The following is a 15,854-nucleotide window of genomic DNA, read 5'->3' on the forward strand; positions in this document are numbered from 1 at the left end:
CCAAGCCTGCATTGTGCCAGCCAGGGAGAAGGGTAAGGGTGAGTGAAAACATGATGAAATTTCCTTCCACTTTGAATCTGGCTTTTTCCTAACTGGGTGTTCACTTTCTTTCTGTAGATCTTTGTTTGACTGTTTTCCATGGCTCCTATAAGATTATTTCAGCTAGTTTCTGGTTCTTTCCTTATGATGCCATGGGAGAACTCAGAGCTTCCTAGTCCACCATTTTGCTGACATCACTCTATGTGTTCAATTTTAAATGGCTTCATAATATTTCACTGTATCAATGCATCATAATTTCCCTAACTCCTTCCAAGTTTATTGTAATTTAAGTTGTTTCCAGTTTTTTCTTTCATGAAAACTGTTGAGCAAGATAAAAAATTATATAAAATATTCATCAGTTTTTTTGGTAGTTACATCAGCAGAATTTTATAAAGGTTATATAACTAGGTTAAAGATATAAACACAATAAAATTCTGTTTGGATATTGCAAATGATTTCTAAAAGTTGTTAATAATTAACTTGAATAATTACCTTGCCAGAATGTCTTTTCTGAGCAGTCTTTTTAGGATTGCAGCCTTGTTATCAATAGCTATTCTTTTTATAAAGCAATGAAAAAAGAAACTATAATAATTTTGCTGATGGGAAAGACAGACAAATTTTCTTCCAACTTGAAATTTTAATTCTTTCTTAAGTGTCAACTTTTTGAAAAATGTTCATTAATCATTCCCCTAAATTGTGTATGTGTATGTGTGTGTGGTGTGTTTGTCTTTGTATGTGTGTGTGTGTTTGGTGTAAGATAGTTAATGATTTCAGATGTATGATCAAGAAAGGCCTTCATCATGGAAAAAAAAAAGAGATTAGTATGTGGAGGTTTCTAGTCTAATATATGGTCAATAATTATTCAACAAACCTCTAGTAATAATTCACTAATGTATGTGAATCAATGAAAAATTTACTTGTGCAAGAAAGTAATGATTTCTTTATTGCTATGTAATAGTTCATAAAGATACCTCTTTGATGGCAAACAAGTTAAACTGGTTCCAGCTCTCTTCTCACTCCATGGCTTCCTGCTTTAACCTTTTTCCTCCTACAATCCATTTGATAACAGTTGGACAGTGGACTTGGGTGTTATCCTCCTGTTATTCATATAACCTGTGAGAGCAGAAGAATAAAATAGTCGGCTTAGACAGAGGAGCAAAAGGTAATGGATCCCAAAGTCTGGCGTGTGAAGCTAAATGATGGCCACTTCATTCCTGCACTGGGATTTGGTACCTATGCACCCGACAAGGTAACAATTGTGGTTTTGGGGTTGAGGATTCAAAAGAAAATAGACATAGCATGAGTGGAGTCTGACTTGGGTTGTCAAGACATGGAGTTCCTGTGTGATTCTTGAAGGCTCACTTTGTTCTTGTAAAGAGGCTAGAACCATTCCTTATACAGAGAGACAAAGTAGTCAGCGTTCACTCTGCATCGGGGTCTGACTATTTGGTCACCTACAGATTATTGTGGGTTTTCTTCCAGGTTCCATCTATTTCCCAGGGGGGCAAAAGAGATGAAACTCAGCAGTCATGAATACTGACTATCAGCTGCCTTGCTTTGAGCATGATTGCATGGGAGTCTGTTCTATGTATATTTCTGGAAATTAAAAAATCTTTCCTCCCACCAAGAAGATCAAGGGAATTATTTGTGGTAAAATGTCCTGGAAAGTAGGTGAATGGTAAATGATGGGAGAAAGTTGCTGTTCTGCTGCAGGGTAGCCTGCAGAGTGCCAGGCAATAAATACTGCACCTATAGTTTCCCTCATGCTTCTCCTATTGCTTGGGAATTTGTCCTGAATGGAAAAAATAATATCATTTGAGGGAATAAGCTACAATCTCCAGTGCAAGGTTTCAATTCTTTGTCTTTGTTATTACTTTTGATTGAAGCAAATAGGTAGAGTTGGACCTTGGACAGAAGAGGGAGCAAAGTGGAAAAGTCACTAGACTGGAAGCCAGAACTTTGCCTTTCAATTTTTTCTTTAGACTAGTTTTATGACAAGGGATTAGTACTTAAAATTTGAGTCTCACTTTCTCATCTATGAAGCAGAAGGAAATATTCAAATAGATGTTTTGGACATGGATGACAGGACTTGTTTACTTTGTAGTGCTAAGTGGGATGAATGGGAGGGGAGCGTCCAAGATACCACTGAAACTTCAGCTTTGGTAAACCCCTGAATGCACATACACCTAAGGAAAGAGCATGACCAGCAGAGGGCAGATAGACTAAGTTTCTAGTTCCCAGAAACATTTATGAATAAAGAAATCTTCAGACATACTTAAAAAGAAATGGAATATTATTCAGCCTTAAAACAGAAGGATATTATTCTATTTGCAACCACATGGATGAACCTGGAGGACATTGTTCCAGGTGAAATAAGCCAGACACAGAAAGAAATATACTGCATGATCTCACTTATGTATGAAATCAAAAATGTCAAACTCATAGACCCAGACAGAAGAAGAGTGGTGACCATGGTTTGGGGCACGCATCAGTGGGAAAAATGGAGAGATGTTGGTCAAAAGATACAAACTTTCAGTTATAAGATGAATGAATTCTGGAGAACAAATGTACAGCATGGTGACTATGGTTAATATAATGTATTATATTCTTGAAATTTGCTAAGTGAGGAGCTCTTAAGTATTCTCACCACACACTCGAAGCACTTCACAAAGAAGTTAACTACGTGATGTGATGAGTATTTTAATTAGCTTAATTGTGGTAATCATTTCACAATGTATAGCTTTATGAAAACATCATGTTATACAACATATATATACTGTTTACATTTATATACAGTTTTTATTTATTCTGTTCTATATGAGTATACTGGTAGAGGACTCATAGAAGCTATCATCTTTTTTCTTGAGACTTTGTACTATGTACTTTTTCCTTTGTTGATTTTGCTTAGTTTCCTCTCACAGTATAAATCATATCCATGATTATAACCACAAGCTGATGTCCATGAGTTATTTCAGAAAATCACTGAACCTGGGGTGGTCTTGGGGACCTTCAATGTTATTGATCAACCAGTGATTACCCAGGATTGAAGGAGTTCCTGGGATATCCAACTTTTATCACTTACCAGGAAAGATCCAGGCAAACTGCCATGGGTTCATCACCAGACATGTGGAAGTAACCAAAGACATGAGGAAAAGTTCAGTCTTGGGGAAGTCAAAGTTGTGCCTTAGCTATCTCTTCATCATGTATATCCAACTACTATCTTTGATCATCTAGGTTCCTAAGAGCAAAGCTTTCGAGACCACCAAATTAAGTCTAGATGCTGGGTTCCGTCATATCGATTGTGCTTACGCATACAGTAATGAAAGGGAGGTTGGACTGGCTATCCGAAGCAAAGTTGAAGATGGCACTGTGAAGAGAGAAGACCTATTCTGCAATTCAAAGGTGCTGTGTATGTTGTGTGTGTGTGTTCCCACGTGCGAACGTGATGTGGAGATGACAATTAAATGGTAGGACGAGTTGTTTGGTGAATAGTGCTTATTGGTACAACCGTCTTCACACATATTCATGTATTAAATCTAGTGTCAAAAAAAGATGATGGCTTTCCCATCATTGTTTTGTTCAAATTTTGTGATTTTAAAGTAAAATCACTTTACTTTTCTGACCCTCAGACAATATCAGTGTGATTTAGAATGGACTACGAATCAGACGGAACTGTGATCAGATCATAGCTTTCCTTATAATCTGAGTGACTTACTACAATTTCTTAACATTCTGAATCTCACTTCTCACATCTATCAAGGAGAGAGTAACATAAGAGTTGCTTTCTGTATGAAAGAACATATATCTAAAGTGACTTGAATTGTGTCCAGCCCATATTAATGTGTTTGAAGCACTTTTTTCCCTACAGGTATTTAAACAAATGGGATACTAATTATTCACCACAGGATTGAATGTTTGAATGTTTGATATAATTAGGCCACATTTTTGAACTGCCTTGTAAACTTCATCAAACATAATTCAAATAATGGGCATGGTTATTATTTGATAACACTTTTTATCATTCGGGTCATTTCCTTCCAATGTTAGTAGATGTACTGATGATGAATCCAAACAAATAATAGAGATTTTATGGGTAAGTCAGATCAAAGGGGAACCCAAGAAGGAAAAAAGTATTTTTCCTCTGTGGTCATCAGTTTCAACCAGTAGAAGAATGTCTAATTCTTAGGTGAAACAACGAAAACTAACCTGACTGAAGTATTTATCCAACACAACTTCCATTCTTCAACCCCTGCAGCTTTGGGCCACTTGTCTTCGACCAGAGTTGGTTCGACCAGCCTTAGAAAAGACTCTGAAAAATCTTCAACTGGACTATGTTGATCTCTATATTATTCACTTTCCAGTGGCTATGAAGGTTAGCAGTTTGCATGATCACACCTATTTTATTTCCTGTGTCAGTGTGTCGATCAACTTGTACGGATGGTTAAGATTTTCCTTAGAAGGATGTAGCAATTATTACACTGGAGAAGACTCTCCAAAATAATAATCCCTCATTAGCTTGTTATATACATTTTTTTGAATCCTTAATTTCCTTTCCATGCCTCCAAAAGAAAAGAGTTCAACAATCTCAAACCCTCCACCTCAAAAACTTGAGGAAATAAAAATAGGCATGTGCAGCACACAATCCTGATTATGACTTTGAGTCTCTTGGGATTTGAGAAACACAGAATTTCATGCAGCTGTAGTGAGCAGTGAAACTTGCCTTACACTTGAGCATAATGAGTCTCACCATTTCATGTTGAAAGCAGATATGTTGGTGCTCCCTCTAGGTTGGTCTAAAACTAGCAGCCTTCAGAGGGACTTGCAAGACCTTGGCTACGCCGTTGGCTATCTTCACAATGCTATTTTGTAGACTGCACTTAGACATTAATGATTGTGTTATGTAGAATTCTTGATTTTAAATTATAGAAAGCTGCTCAAGCTATCCTATGTGAAAGAGTTTATTAGACTACGTAAATGAGAAGTCCAAGCAATGGATACAACTAAGGATTTGGAATAGTCTTTAGAAATGTCTCCTTTTCTCTATCCCTTAACTTTACATTACTATTAGTTTACTTTATTTTTGTCACAACAGTTTCCATTGATGGCAAATATGACCTTGGGATATTTGAAGGCTCATCATCTTTGACATTTGAGCATGCCTCTGGATCATTCGGCATCCATTTTAATCCTTAAGGGAAATTCAAATGACCCTGTTTGGTTCATATGCCTGCCCTTGGACCATTGAATGTTCACAGGGATAAGGAACTCTGCCCAGCCTGGTGAAGACTGTAATAGTCATTCTGGGTATACGCCTTGTAATTTACTGTCATTCCCAGTGCAAGGGAGGCCTTTTGCAAGAGGAAAGTATAGGCAGCAGACAAGGGTAACATAAGTAACTATGAGTCCTCTTTCGGACCAAGAAAAATGGTGTTTATTAAAACATATAATAGATGTAACCGATTAGAGATGTAACTAGAGATAGCCTGTCTCCTAAAGATGTTCTTTACAACTCCATATGCAATTCATTTTGCAAATATTAGCATCTAGAATGTTGCACCACCCACCTCGTGGAGATTTAGTGTCCTGGCCCTAGATGTACCCGAGAGTCTGGCTAAATGTGGAGAAATTATTTTGTGACATCACTAAAATGATTGCTTCTATTCCAGCCAGGGGAGGAACTTTTTCCAAAAGATGAACATGGAAAAGTAATAGTTGACACAGTGGATCTCTGTGCCACATGGGAGGTGAGTGCCTGAAGGAGAGAGCACAGAGGAGAAAGACAGAAAAAGGAGAATCTGGCGCATTTCTTTCACTTATGAGAATGATCTATGCATCTTCAGATTCAGTAATTCATAAACTTTAAAAGAACGAGTATGCTGTAGTGGTGTGGAGGAAAACATTACTGAAATGTTCATAGAAAGAAACAGATGAGAATTGGGGGCTGCAAGGATAGGAATCTCTTTCCTTGAATGTGTAACACTCTCTCACATTTTTCTAAGGAGAAGACAGTAATTCTTATTCTTGCTGTCACTACATTCTTTCCCTGTATAACTTACTACTTATTCTCTTCTTCATAATCATGTCAATTGGCTTCATTGTCATTTATTTTTTCTTTATTTTCTTTGTTTGCTTTTTTTTTTTTTTTTGCAGAGAAAAATTCCCTCTGGGCTAGCATCCATTGTCTCTCTTCTTTTTTCTTCCTTTTTCCTCCTCAAAGCCTCATTACATGGTTGTATGTCATAGTTGTAAGTACTTCTAGTTCTTCTCTGTGAGCTGCCACCACAGCACAGCTACTGATAGACAAGTGGTGTTGTTCTGTGACCGGGAACCAAACTCAGCTCCCAAAATGGTAAGAGCATTGAACTTTAACCACTAGGTCATTGGGGCTGGCTCCATTTTTGTTTTGACACTTGTTCCTTTTCACAGATTTTCTTGTATTTATTATTGACCTATAGCCATTTGCACAAATGATTCTTTGGCACCCCTTCCTCCCCAGGCCATGGAGAAGTGTAAGGATGCAGGACTTACCAAGTCCATTGGGGTGTCCAACTTTAACCGCAGGCAGCTGGAGAAGATCCTGAACAAGCCAGGGCTCAAGTACAAGCCCGTCTGCAACCAGGTGAGCACCCTTGGCCTCCTCTCCTTTCTGTTATTCATCTCCTTCTTCTTGCACTACTGCCAGATGCCTATTTGGCCTCCCCTCCTATTCATCCTACTTTTATGGAACAGAAGATTCTAGAGATCAGAGCCTCTGTCTAGATGGGTGTGAATAGAACCCATAATTGTATCTCTGTTTTGTAAAGTCTTAGTGAAAACAAAACAAAACAAAACAAAAAAAACAGTGGTGAGACTTTAGTTCTAAATTGCCCATAAGAATATAGAGAAGGTAAATGAGGTGACAGAGGTCTGGAATAGTTGTTCAGACCTTGGATGGAAAGAGACATTTCCCTGTGCTGTAAAGGATGTCCAGAGATGGGATGGGTGAAAGTGATTTGGAGGAAATTGTGTACAGGAAGGAAGGTCATGAAAACATGGAATGGACAGTAAATAAGGAAAGAGAGAAAATAAGATGAGGTAGGTGTTATGCATTTATGTAGGGTTTGTATGCCTGAATCCTTCATGTTGGTACCTCTGCATTCAGGAGTTTTTGAGAAGGAAGCACAGATACAAGATAAATTAACTGGAGACTATAAAAGTCATCTAGTTTAGAGGGATGGTTTATGGTGATACTAATGGTGGACGAAATCAACACTCAGGGATACTTAGGAGGAACATAGAGCAGACCTTGTGATTTATTCAATCTTAGTCTGATTCTCCTCATTGATTTCTACCCTTAAATTAACTGTTTAGACACCTTATTCTGTGTCTGGTTCCACACTCTTACTTTTTTTGTTCTATTTTTATTTTATTATGGTAAGAATACTTAACATGAGATCTACCCTCTTAACAAACTCTTAAGTATGCAATACAAAAAATACAACATTATTAACTATAGGCACAATGTTACACAGCAGATCTCTAGAATTTATTGATCTTGCATAATGGAGACTTGATGCCCATAAATAGCAACTCCCAGTTCTTCTCTCCTCCTAGCCCCTGGCGATTGCCATTCTGCTCTCTGATTCTGAGTGTGACTATTTTAGATTCCTCATATAACTGGTATCATGTAGTACTTGTCCTTCTGTGAATGTCTTATTTCGTTTACCGTAATGTCCTCAAGGTATAATTTAGAGTCAAGGAGTAAGCATCTTTGATTGGAAAATGTGGTTTACAAAAATTCAAGAATTTGACATGTAGTGTCATAGCACTATTGATTGTCAATTATAAATGTTAAAACATTTATCTGCTTCTAGCATTAGTTTTACTCTCAATTTTTATTATGGAAACTTTCAGACATTCAGAGAAGTTAAGTGTATGATAGAGAACATCCATGTTTTCCTTCTATATTCAAAGTTTTTCACATACTTCCATGTTGCCAAATATATGTCTATATATGTGTGGATATATCTGAATACATATATGTACTATTCTGCTGACCCTCTTCGAAGTAAGCTGTAGACATGACGCTTCACCCTCACAGACCTCAGAGAGCTTATGGTCTAGTATCCAATCCATATTCAATCTTCCGTATGGATTTCCCAATGTCTTTCATAGGATCGTCTTTTCCAATTAGGAGCCAATTGTTTCTTTCAACCGTGTTTCTTAAGCTCTGTTAAACTAGAATGGTCATTGAAACCTTTTTTTACCATGACATCCTGACCATTTTCTGTTGAATATTCTGGATTTCTCCAAGTGTTATCTTGTGCTGTTAATTAACTTGTTTCTCTATTCTCAGTTTCTATTAATAAGTTAGATCGAAATGCCTTATTAAATTACTGTTAAACATTTTTGACAAGAAATGCCCTTTGCATGCTCTGTCCCTCAACTTGCACTCCAGTAGGAAGCCTGTCATGACAACCTGTCCCACTAGGAAAGATGCTAGTTTTGTTCTCTTGGTTAAGCTAATAGTAGCCAGATCTTTTCTTTGTTAAGTCGTATTTTCCCCTTTGAAATTATCCAGCAATCTGTTGCGTGGTAATTGTCATCATGAGTAGTCACATTGGCCCCATGTTTTCATGCAATGGTTGAGTATCCATCAATGATCGTACCCTGAATTAGTTATTTCATTGGGGTTTGGAAATAATTATTTTCAATTGTAAGCACTCTTTGATATTATTTTACCTGACATTTTATTGTTAACAGAAAATTCCCTCATCAAGTCAGGATAAACTACAATTATTCCTATAAGGCAGGGTAAAAGCTTAATTTCTTCCCTTTAATTATCAATGTTCTGAGAAAGATGTTACTGTAATCCTGAGAAAGGTGATTACTGTAATAATCACCATCAGAGGAACAAAGATTTTCTTCTCTGTCTCTGTCTCTTTCTCACTCTCTAATCACTATGAACTTGTGGATTTTTACTTACTCTGTATCTTATAATTGCTTTTATTCATTAATCCCTTTGATGCTCAAATGTACCCAAATGTCACCAGTGGGATCCCCATCACACGGGTTCTTTTGTCCTCTACACATCCCTTCCAGAGTCTTTGAGTAATTTCTTGCTTTCTGGCACAATTTGGTGTCCAAGGCTCCAACAGTTCTCTTCCTGTCCCAGATCTGGTATTAGCCGTGTCTCTTTGTAGTGAACAATGGTAGTGAGTAATCAAAATCTGATCTGTAGAGTCACTTGTTCTCAGGAATGTCATTTTCTTTTTCTTTTTTTACACTTTCAAGGAACAAACATATAATATTTATTTTTTTAAGTCATTACTTGAGGTTGATATTTCCAAATTAAATTTAATATTACACAGTTTTTATTCAGCTTTTTTTTTCTTTTTAACCTTTCTCTTTCATATTAATATTGACATTTCATACAGTCTGACATTCTTCCATCTTGGCATTCTACAGGTGGAATGTCATCCTTATCTCAACCAGAGCAAACTGTTGGATTTCTGCAAGTCAAAAGAAATTGTCCTAGTTGCCTATAGTGCTTTGGGATCCCAACGTCCAAAAGAATGGTAATAAAATCAACAGGGAGTTTACCTAAAACACCATTTTAGATGATATTTTTTTATTGATGTTTTAATAGCTTTTAACATTGTGAAATTTGGGGTTGTACATTTTTGTTTTTCCATCACCATATATATGTCTCCCTTCACCCCTTGTGCCCACCCCCTACACCCATTGCCCCTGGTAACAACAAGACAAAAACAACAAACGCTGGAGAGGATGTGGAGAAACAGGAACCCTCATTCATAGCTGGTGGGAATGCAAACTGGTTCAGCCTCTATGGAAAACGGTATGGAGATTCCTCAAGGAATAAAAAATAGAGATGCCCTATGATCCAGCCATCCCACTGCTGGGAATCTATCCAATGAATCTGAAATCAACAATCCAAAGAGGCTTATGCACCCCTATGTTCATTGCAGCATTATTCACTATAGCCAAGAAGTGGAAGCAACCTAAGTGTCCCTCGACTGACAATTGGATCAAGAAAATGTGGTATATATATAAAATGGAATACTACTCAGCCATAAAAAAAGACAAATTCGTCCCATTTGCAACAACATGGATGGGCCTGGAGGGTATTATGTTAAGGGAAGTAAGCCAGAAAGAGAAAGACAAACACTGTAGATGATATTTTTAATGATACCAAACTTAATTTTCTGGAATTAACTCTCATCTGGCTTGGGGAGAGAGGAGAGGGACGGAAGAAATCCTTCTCCTTTATCATTTCATCACCCAGCCAGTGCTTTTACATTATATGTGTCTGGTTGTGGATTAATCAATAACAAATGCCTGCATTAAAATCTATATATAATCCAAACAATAACACAAAAGACATAAGCTTACATCATGATTTAGATATTTATTAACTAATTAACACATTTCTAGTAATACACTCTCTAAGCCTCTCATGCTTTATGGTAATAAAATTGGTATAATAATATGTAACTTCCGGGTTTATCATGGTAGAAAAAATTACAACCTGAAACATTTTTGTAAACTTCTATAGAAATATTGCACACTGTACGAAATGACAAAATGAACAGTTCTAATTTTGGGAGAACCCATTTTTTATCAATATCTTAGGAAAGTTAAAATAAAAACTATGCCATTCTTTTCCTTTCTCTTTCTTCTTTCCTTCTCTTGTTCCTAATTTGAGGGCTATGATCAGAGAAGAAAAACAGCCACTGAGAAGTAAAAGAGAGAAAAATTCATGAGTTTGGAAGCATTAGTCTGAACTCAAGCATGCATCAAAATAACCTGGAGGGTTTCTAAACACAGATATTGCTAGGTGCCACACCTGAGTTGCTGAATCAGGTGGTCTTGGGTGATGCCATGGAATTTATCTTCCTAACAAGTCCCAGATGATAGCGAAGCTTCTGGTCCAGGGACCACATTTTGAGAAGCACTGATCTATAGTGGACCTACATGGTCTGGTTGGGAAGCCTCCTAGCAAACTGAATACTCTTTCTCACGTCTTGAGCATTTCTGCATTTCTTTTCAGGGTAGAAGAGAGTGCCCTGGTTCTTTTGGAAGATCCAGTTCTTTGTGCCGTGGCAAAAAAGAACAAGCGAACTCCAGCACAGATTGCCCTTCGTTACCAGCTGCAGCGTGGGGTGGTGGTCCTCGCCAAGTGTGACAATGAGAAGCAGATGAAAGAGAATATGCAGGTGATGAGTGACGCTGTGGGCATAGGGCTTCTAAAGAATATCCTTCACGTGCATTCTTCTTTGTAAGGCTGTCAAGACATTTTGATCCCAGATGACTTACCTTTTATGTCCCATGCTTGTATGCCTTATGTGTATCCCACCACATTTCTCCTACTGTGGCAACAGGAGAGGAAGTGCGTCTGGATGGAATTCAGATTGGACAGAAGACAGAGATTTTAGTTCCAGCGTTAACTCTGCAATGTACTCTGTAGCACCATGAAAGTCAATCTCATTTTCTACATTCTAAAATGAGGGAATTGGGTTACGTGATTTTCTTAGTCTGTTTGGGCTGCTATAACAAAATACCAGAATGGGCATCTTATGAACAACAGACATTTATTTCTCACAGTTCTAGAGGTGGGAAGTCTGAGATCAAGGTGCCAGCATGGTCGATTGAGGGCTCTCTTCCGGGCGCAGACTTCTCGTTGGATCTTAACATGGTAGGAGGAGCAAGAGACCTCTTTCAGGGCATGAATCTCACTCAAGAAGGCTCAGTCAACATGACCTAATCACCGCTCAAAGACCCCCCTTTCTAATGCCATCACAGTGAGGGTTAGGTTTCCAACACGTGATTTGGAGACACGCGAACATCTGACTGTAGCAGTGATCTTCAGTCTCCAAATCACTGTGGTTTTAGTTTGCATTTCCTTGAATACTAATGGAGTTTTATTTTCATGTATTTACTCTCCTTGAGTTTCTGCTTTTGTGAAGTGCCTGTTCAAGGCTTTGTCTATTTTTATTAAGTTGTTTGTCTTTTTATTTATATCTAGAGAGAATGTTAGTATACCATTAAGTACAGCTGCGTAACACTATCCCCAATTTAGAGTTTTACTACCAAAGCCATTTATTTATCTCGTGATTCTCTGGTTTGACAATTAGCCTGGGCTCAACTAAGCAGTTCTCCTCTTGGCTGGGCTCTCTCATGTATTTGCTTCTAAATGCACAGCAACCAGGCAGCTCTGCTTTAGGAGTTGATTTGGCTGTTGTCAGAGATGTGTAAATTCTGTTCCATATAATTTTTCACATAGTTGTCTATACTATCCCTACCAGTCTGTTCTTCATCTCATCACACTGGCATGATCCCAAGGCAGGGAGTGGGTACTTGCAAAACCTTTTCATGTCTAGGCTCAGGATGGACTCACCACAGCTTCTGGCAAATTTTACTAGCCAGTGCATGTTACAGGCCAGACCAGATTCAAAGAGTCGAGAATCTTGCAAAAGGGTTTTTGTCTTATTCAAAGTTGAGTCTCTAATACACCTGGAATATGGTTTTTAATATGATATGAAAATGGACTCAAATATGTAAATGTTTAAATGGAAATGCAAAAGTCCATATCTTCCCACAGATTTTCTTTGTCTCCTTGTCATATATCAAATGTTCCTCAGTCTATTTCTGGCCTCTCTCTTCTTTTCAACTACTTACTTTTCTGTACTGTCTAATTATAGTGGAAAAATAGTCCTTTTCAGAATAATAAGTTTTTTTCTTCATTCTTTTTTCTTCTTTAAGAATATCTTGACTTTTCTTGATTAGTTGTTGCTTTCTGTAAAATATAGTATCACTTATCAACTGTCATGATAAATAAGAGTATAAATCTTTGGTTCATATTGAGTTAAAACTGTAATTCAATTTGGAGAAAAATCACTTTTTTACAATATTGATATTTCCAATACATGATTATAATATGAATTTTTACTTTGGTGATCTTTATGTATTTTTTAAAAATGTCATAACTTTCTCTACAAATGCATTTACATAGTAATTTTGTTAAATTTATTCATAAATAACTGGTAAATTAGAGATCCTTTTGATAACTTTTACTAACTTTTTATTTTGAAAGTTTTCAAATATACAAAAAAGGTGAAAGAGTAATGAAAGAAATGTGTTTCTTGGATTCATCAATTATTATGTTGTTGAAATTTTGCCATCTATCTGTTATCTATTTCTCCAAATTCTTTTTCACAATCTTTGAGTATTATTATGGATTGATGGATTTATTTGGTTCAAGATATTAGCCATTACTGACATTCTTTTTGATGCTTAAAGTGTCCCACATTCAGACAATGATATCCTCTTCAAGCCAATTACTGTATCCTTTGATCATGACATTATTACTATTTAGACAATTGTTAGTTTAAATTATCTTGAAAAAATTTTTTTGCACATTGTAACATTTCATTGATGAGATATATTAATCTATCTGTTTTCATCAAAATTACTAAATTATGTGTTGCATTTTTAAAATTTATTACTAGAGTCTTCTGTATCTGCTAAGTACATGACCCTATCTCTTTGAATAATGTCAGCTTTGATCCCTCACTTTCTAAAAGATCTCCTTTTTGTCTGTAGTCTCATGCAGTTTCAATATATTATATCCAGGGATGGATTTCCACTTAATTTTTGCCTGATGTCTTTTACCACTTGAGTATTTTGCTTGATGTCTTTAAAAACTTTTGGAAACTTCTAAGACATTTTGAGTGTTGCCTCTGAACCATTCAGTCTGATTTGCTTAGATTTTCCAGGCAGACAATCATGCAATCTAAAAATCATAAAAATCTTTCTACTTCTGTGATAGGTTTTTGAATTCCAGTTGTCTTCAGAGGATATGCAACTCCTAGATGGCCTAAACCGAAATTTTCGATATGCACGTTTTCACATGTAAGTGACTTTGGTAATTATGTTTGCCTCAATTTATTTTCTGATAATGAGTGTATGATGACTGTTAAAACTTACTGCAATACCAGGAAGACAGAGGCCAGTTCGAGTCAGGGATGAGACAGGAACTTTCTGGAATCTCATTCCAGACTCACTGCAGAGCTTTGTTCAGTGACACAATGACAGGGTGATTGAACCAGTGTCAGTTTGGAGTTAAAAACACGTACATCCTGCACTCGTCACACCATGTAACTTTCTAAGAACCACAATATCATTGCTGAGTCTACGTCATCCACGCAGGCCTCCCGTTTCTACAACAACCTAGTGGACGTACACTGTGGATGTCACCAGTGTAGCCTCATTCAGTGTTTCCAAAACTGTGTTTATCTTCTTCTCCCAACTTCTCAATTCTTTATCAGCTTAAAGGCTTCTCCATCAAGCTTGTGGTCCATGCCAGAAATGCCCATCAGCCCATGTGGAATCTTCGTGAGATCCTGTCAAGTTTATGTCCTTCATAAGCTTATAAATCTCTCCCATCCTTTTCACCGCATATTTGTTTAAGACCCAAATACTACAGTTCCCTCCAAGAAGGCTGGCCTTGTGGGATCGATGAGAATTTTTGGTTCAAATTTTCTTAAATATGGAAATCTCAATACAGAGGACAATGTTTTCAAGAAGAGAGATTTAAACTAAGTAACAGTGTGGAGGCAAAAGCACTACTGTGGGAGAGAACTTATACCCACCAAAAGACCTTTGCTGTTCTTTCAAGCTCTAAGGATCCAGTATTTTGAGAAAAACACCTTCATCATAAATGAGGGAAAGGGAGGAGTGCACGTTCCTTCTGTCTGTGAGAATTTTAATTCAAAATATGACTACATGTGATAATGTATGGAAACGAATTCCATACTGGCAAGTTGGAAAATCTCAAAAGTTGGTAGAATATTTTTATCCTTGTTAATATCTTTATTAATAAAGAGACAAATGAAGAATAAGATATTAAAATAATGCAGAGAGACAGAGAGTGGTAATCAATCAGTCATTCTTCCAATACATTAGATATTTTAATAAGCAATAAAAATTTTCTACCACTTTAGATTTTGGGTTATTACTGAATAGAAATCTCTCTATTGTACAGTAAACTCCTCAGAGATGGGACCCAATTTTTATGTGACATTGTTTCCATTTCTGAATCTAACTGGATAGGCTGTATGTGGTGGGCAGTTCCTAAATAATTAACAAATTTTAAAAATGGAAGTAAATTGAATTCAGTAACTGGTATCACCTAAAGTATTGATTAGTGCTAAGCATGTGGTTGGACATGTCCTGTTCAAAACAAGGAAGAACCAGTATCTTCTTCTACTGAGGACTTGAAATAAGAAAGGACAGGCTATCTTACTACTTTATTGACAAATATAGCTAGGGAGAGGAATATATTGGAATATTTGACTCTGCATGTTCTGTACATTAAGTTTTGGGTAGGACATGTGATTAGAATAGTTTCATAATAACTGTTATTTTTAATTATTATAAAGTCATGTTTGTGAAAGAGAGAAAGGCAGAATTCACAACCAGTGAGGAAATAAAATGTTTAACTTTATCTTAATGACAGCTTCATAGAAATCACTTCTCTACCACCTTATAAACAGAGTCATTGAACCCATATGTGCATTGCTCTTTGTCATTTTAGTGTTGATGACCACCCTGAGTATCCATTTTCTGATGAATATTAACACAGGGGCCTTTGTCCTGAATTCTACCAGAAGCCCTGCATGTGGATAGTGAGGCGGGAAAAATCTCAGAAGTTGAGGATCAGACAAGTCAGCATGGGTTCCATCCATGCTGCTTAAAAACTCATACACAGCTTGACTTGAGTCCACAGGTCAGGATGAAAGGCACTCCAATTTTGT

At 36.9% G+C, this 15,854-nt stretch overlaps 1 protein-coding gene across 1 annotated transcript; it reads left to right on the forward strand.

The window, feature by feature from the left end:
- Positions 1-1,204: 1,204 nt before the first annotated feature.
- LOC147912993 (aldo-keto reductase family 1 member C23-like) lies at positions 1,205-15,677 on the forward strand. Its single transcript, XM_087420907.1, has 9 exons — positions 1,205-1,288; positions 3,274-3,441; positions 4,295-4,411; positions 5,706-5,783; positions 6,536-6,658; positions 9,487-9,596; positions 11,090-11,255; positions 13,868-13,950; positions 15,635-15,677. Exons 1-9 carry the CDS (start codon positions 1,205-1,207, stop codon positions 15,675-15,677), a joined length of 972 nt encoding a protein of 323 aa, XP_087277033.1.
- Positions 15,678-15,854: the final 177 nt, after the last annotated feature.

Source organism: Ceratotherium simum, chromosome 32 (assembly GCF_057802395.1).
Source record: "Ceratotherium simum simum isolate JZ-2026a chromosome 32, ASM5780239v1, whole genome shotgun sequence".
Lineage (NCBI taxonomy): Eukaryota > Metazoa > Chordata > Mammalia > Perissodactyla > Rhinocerotidae > Ceratotherium > Ceratotherium simum.

What these genes read in the sequence shown, in the direction of transcription:
- LOC147912993 (XM_087420907.1), top strand. Translation starts at nt 1,205, where the DNA reads ATGGATCCCAAAGTCTGGCGTGTGAAGCTAAATGATGGCCACTTCATT. An exon ending in GTACCTATGCACCCGACAAG is followed by an intron (nt 1,289 to 3,273) that starts GTAACAATTGTG and finishes TTGATCATCTAG; the next exon opens with GTTCCTAAGAGCAAAGCTTT. An exon ending in ACAAGCCCGTCTGCAACCAG is followed by an intron (nt 6,659 to 9,486) that starts GTGAGCACCCTT and finishes GGCATTCTACAG; the next exon opens with GTGGAATGTCATCCTTATCT.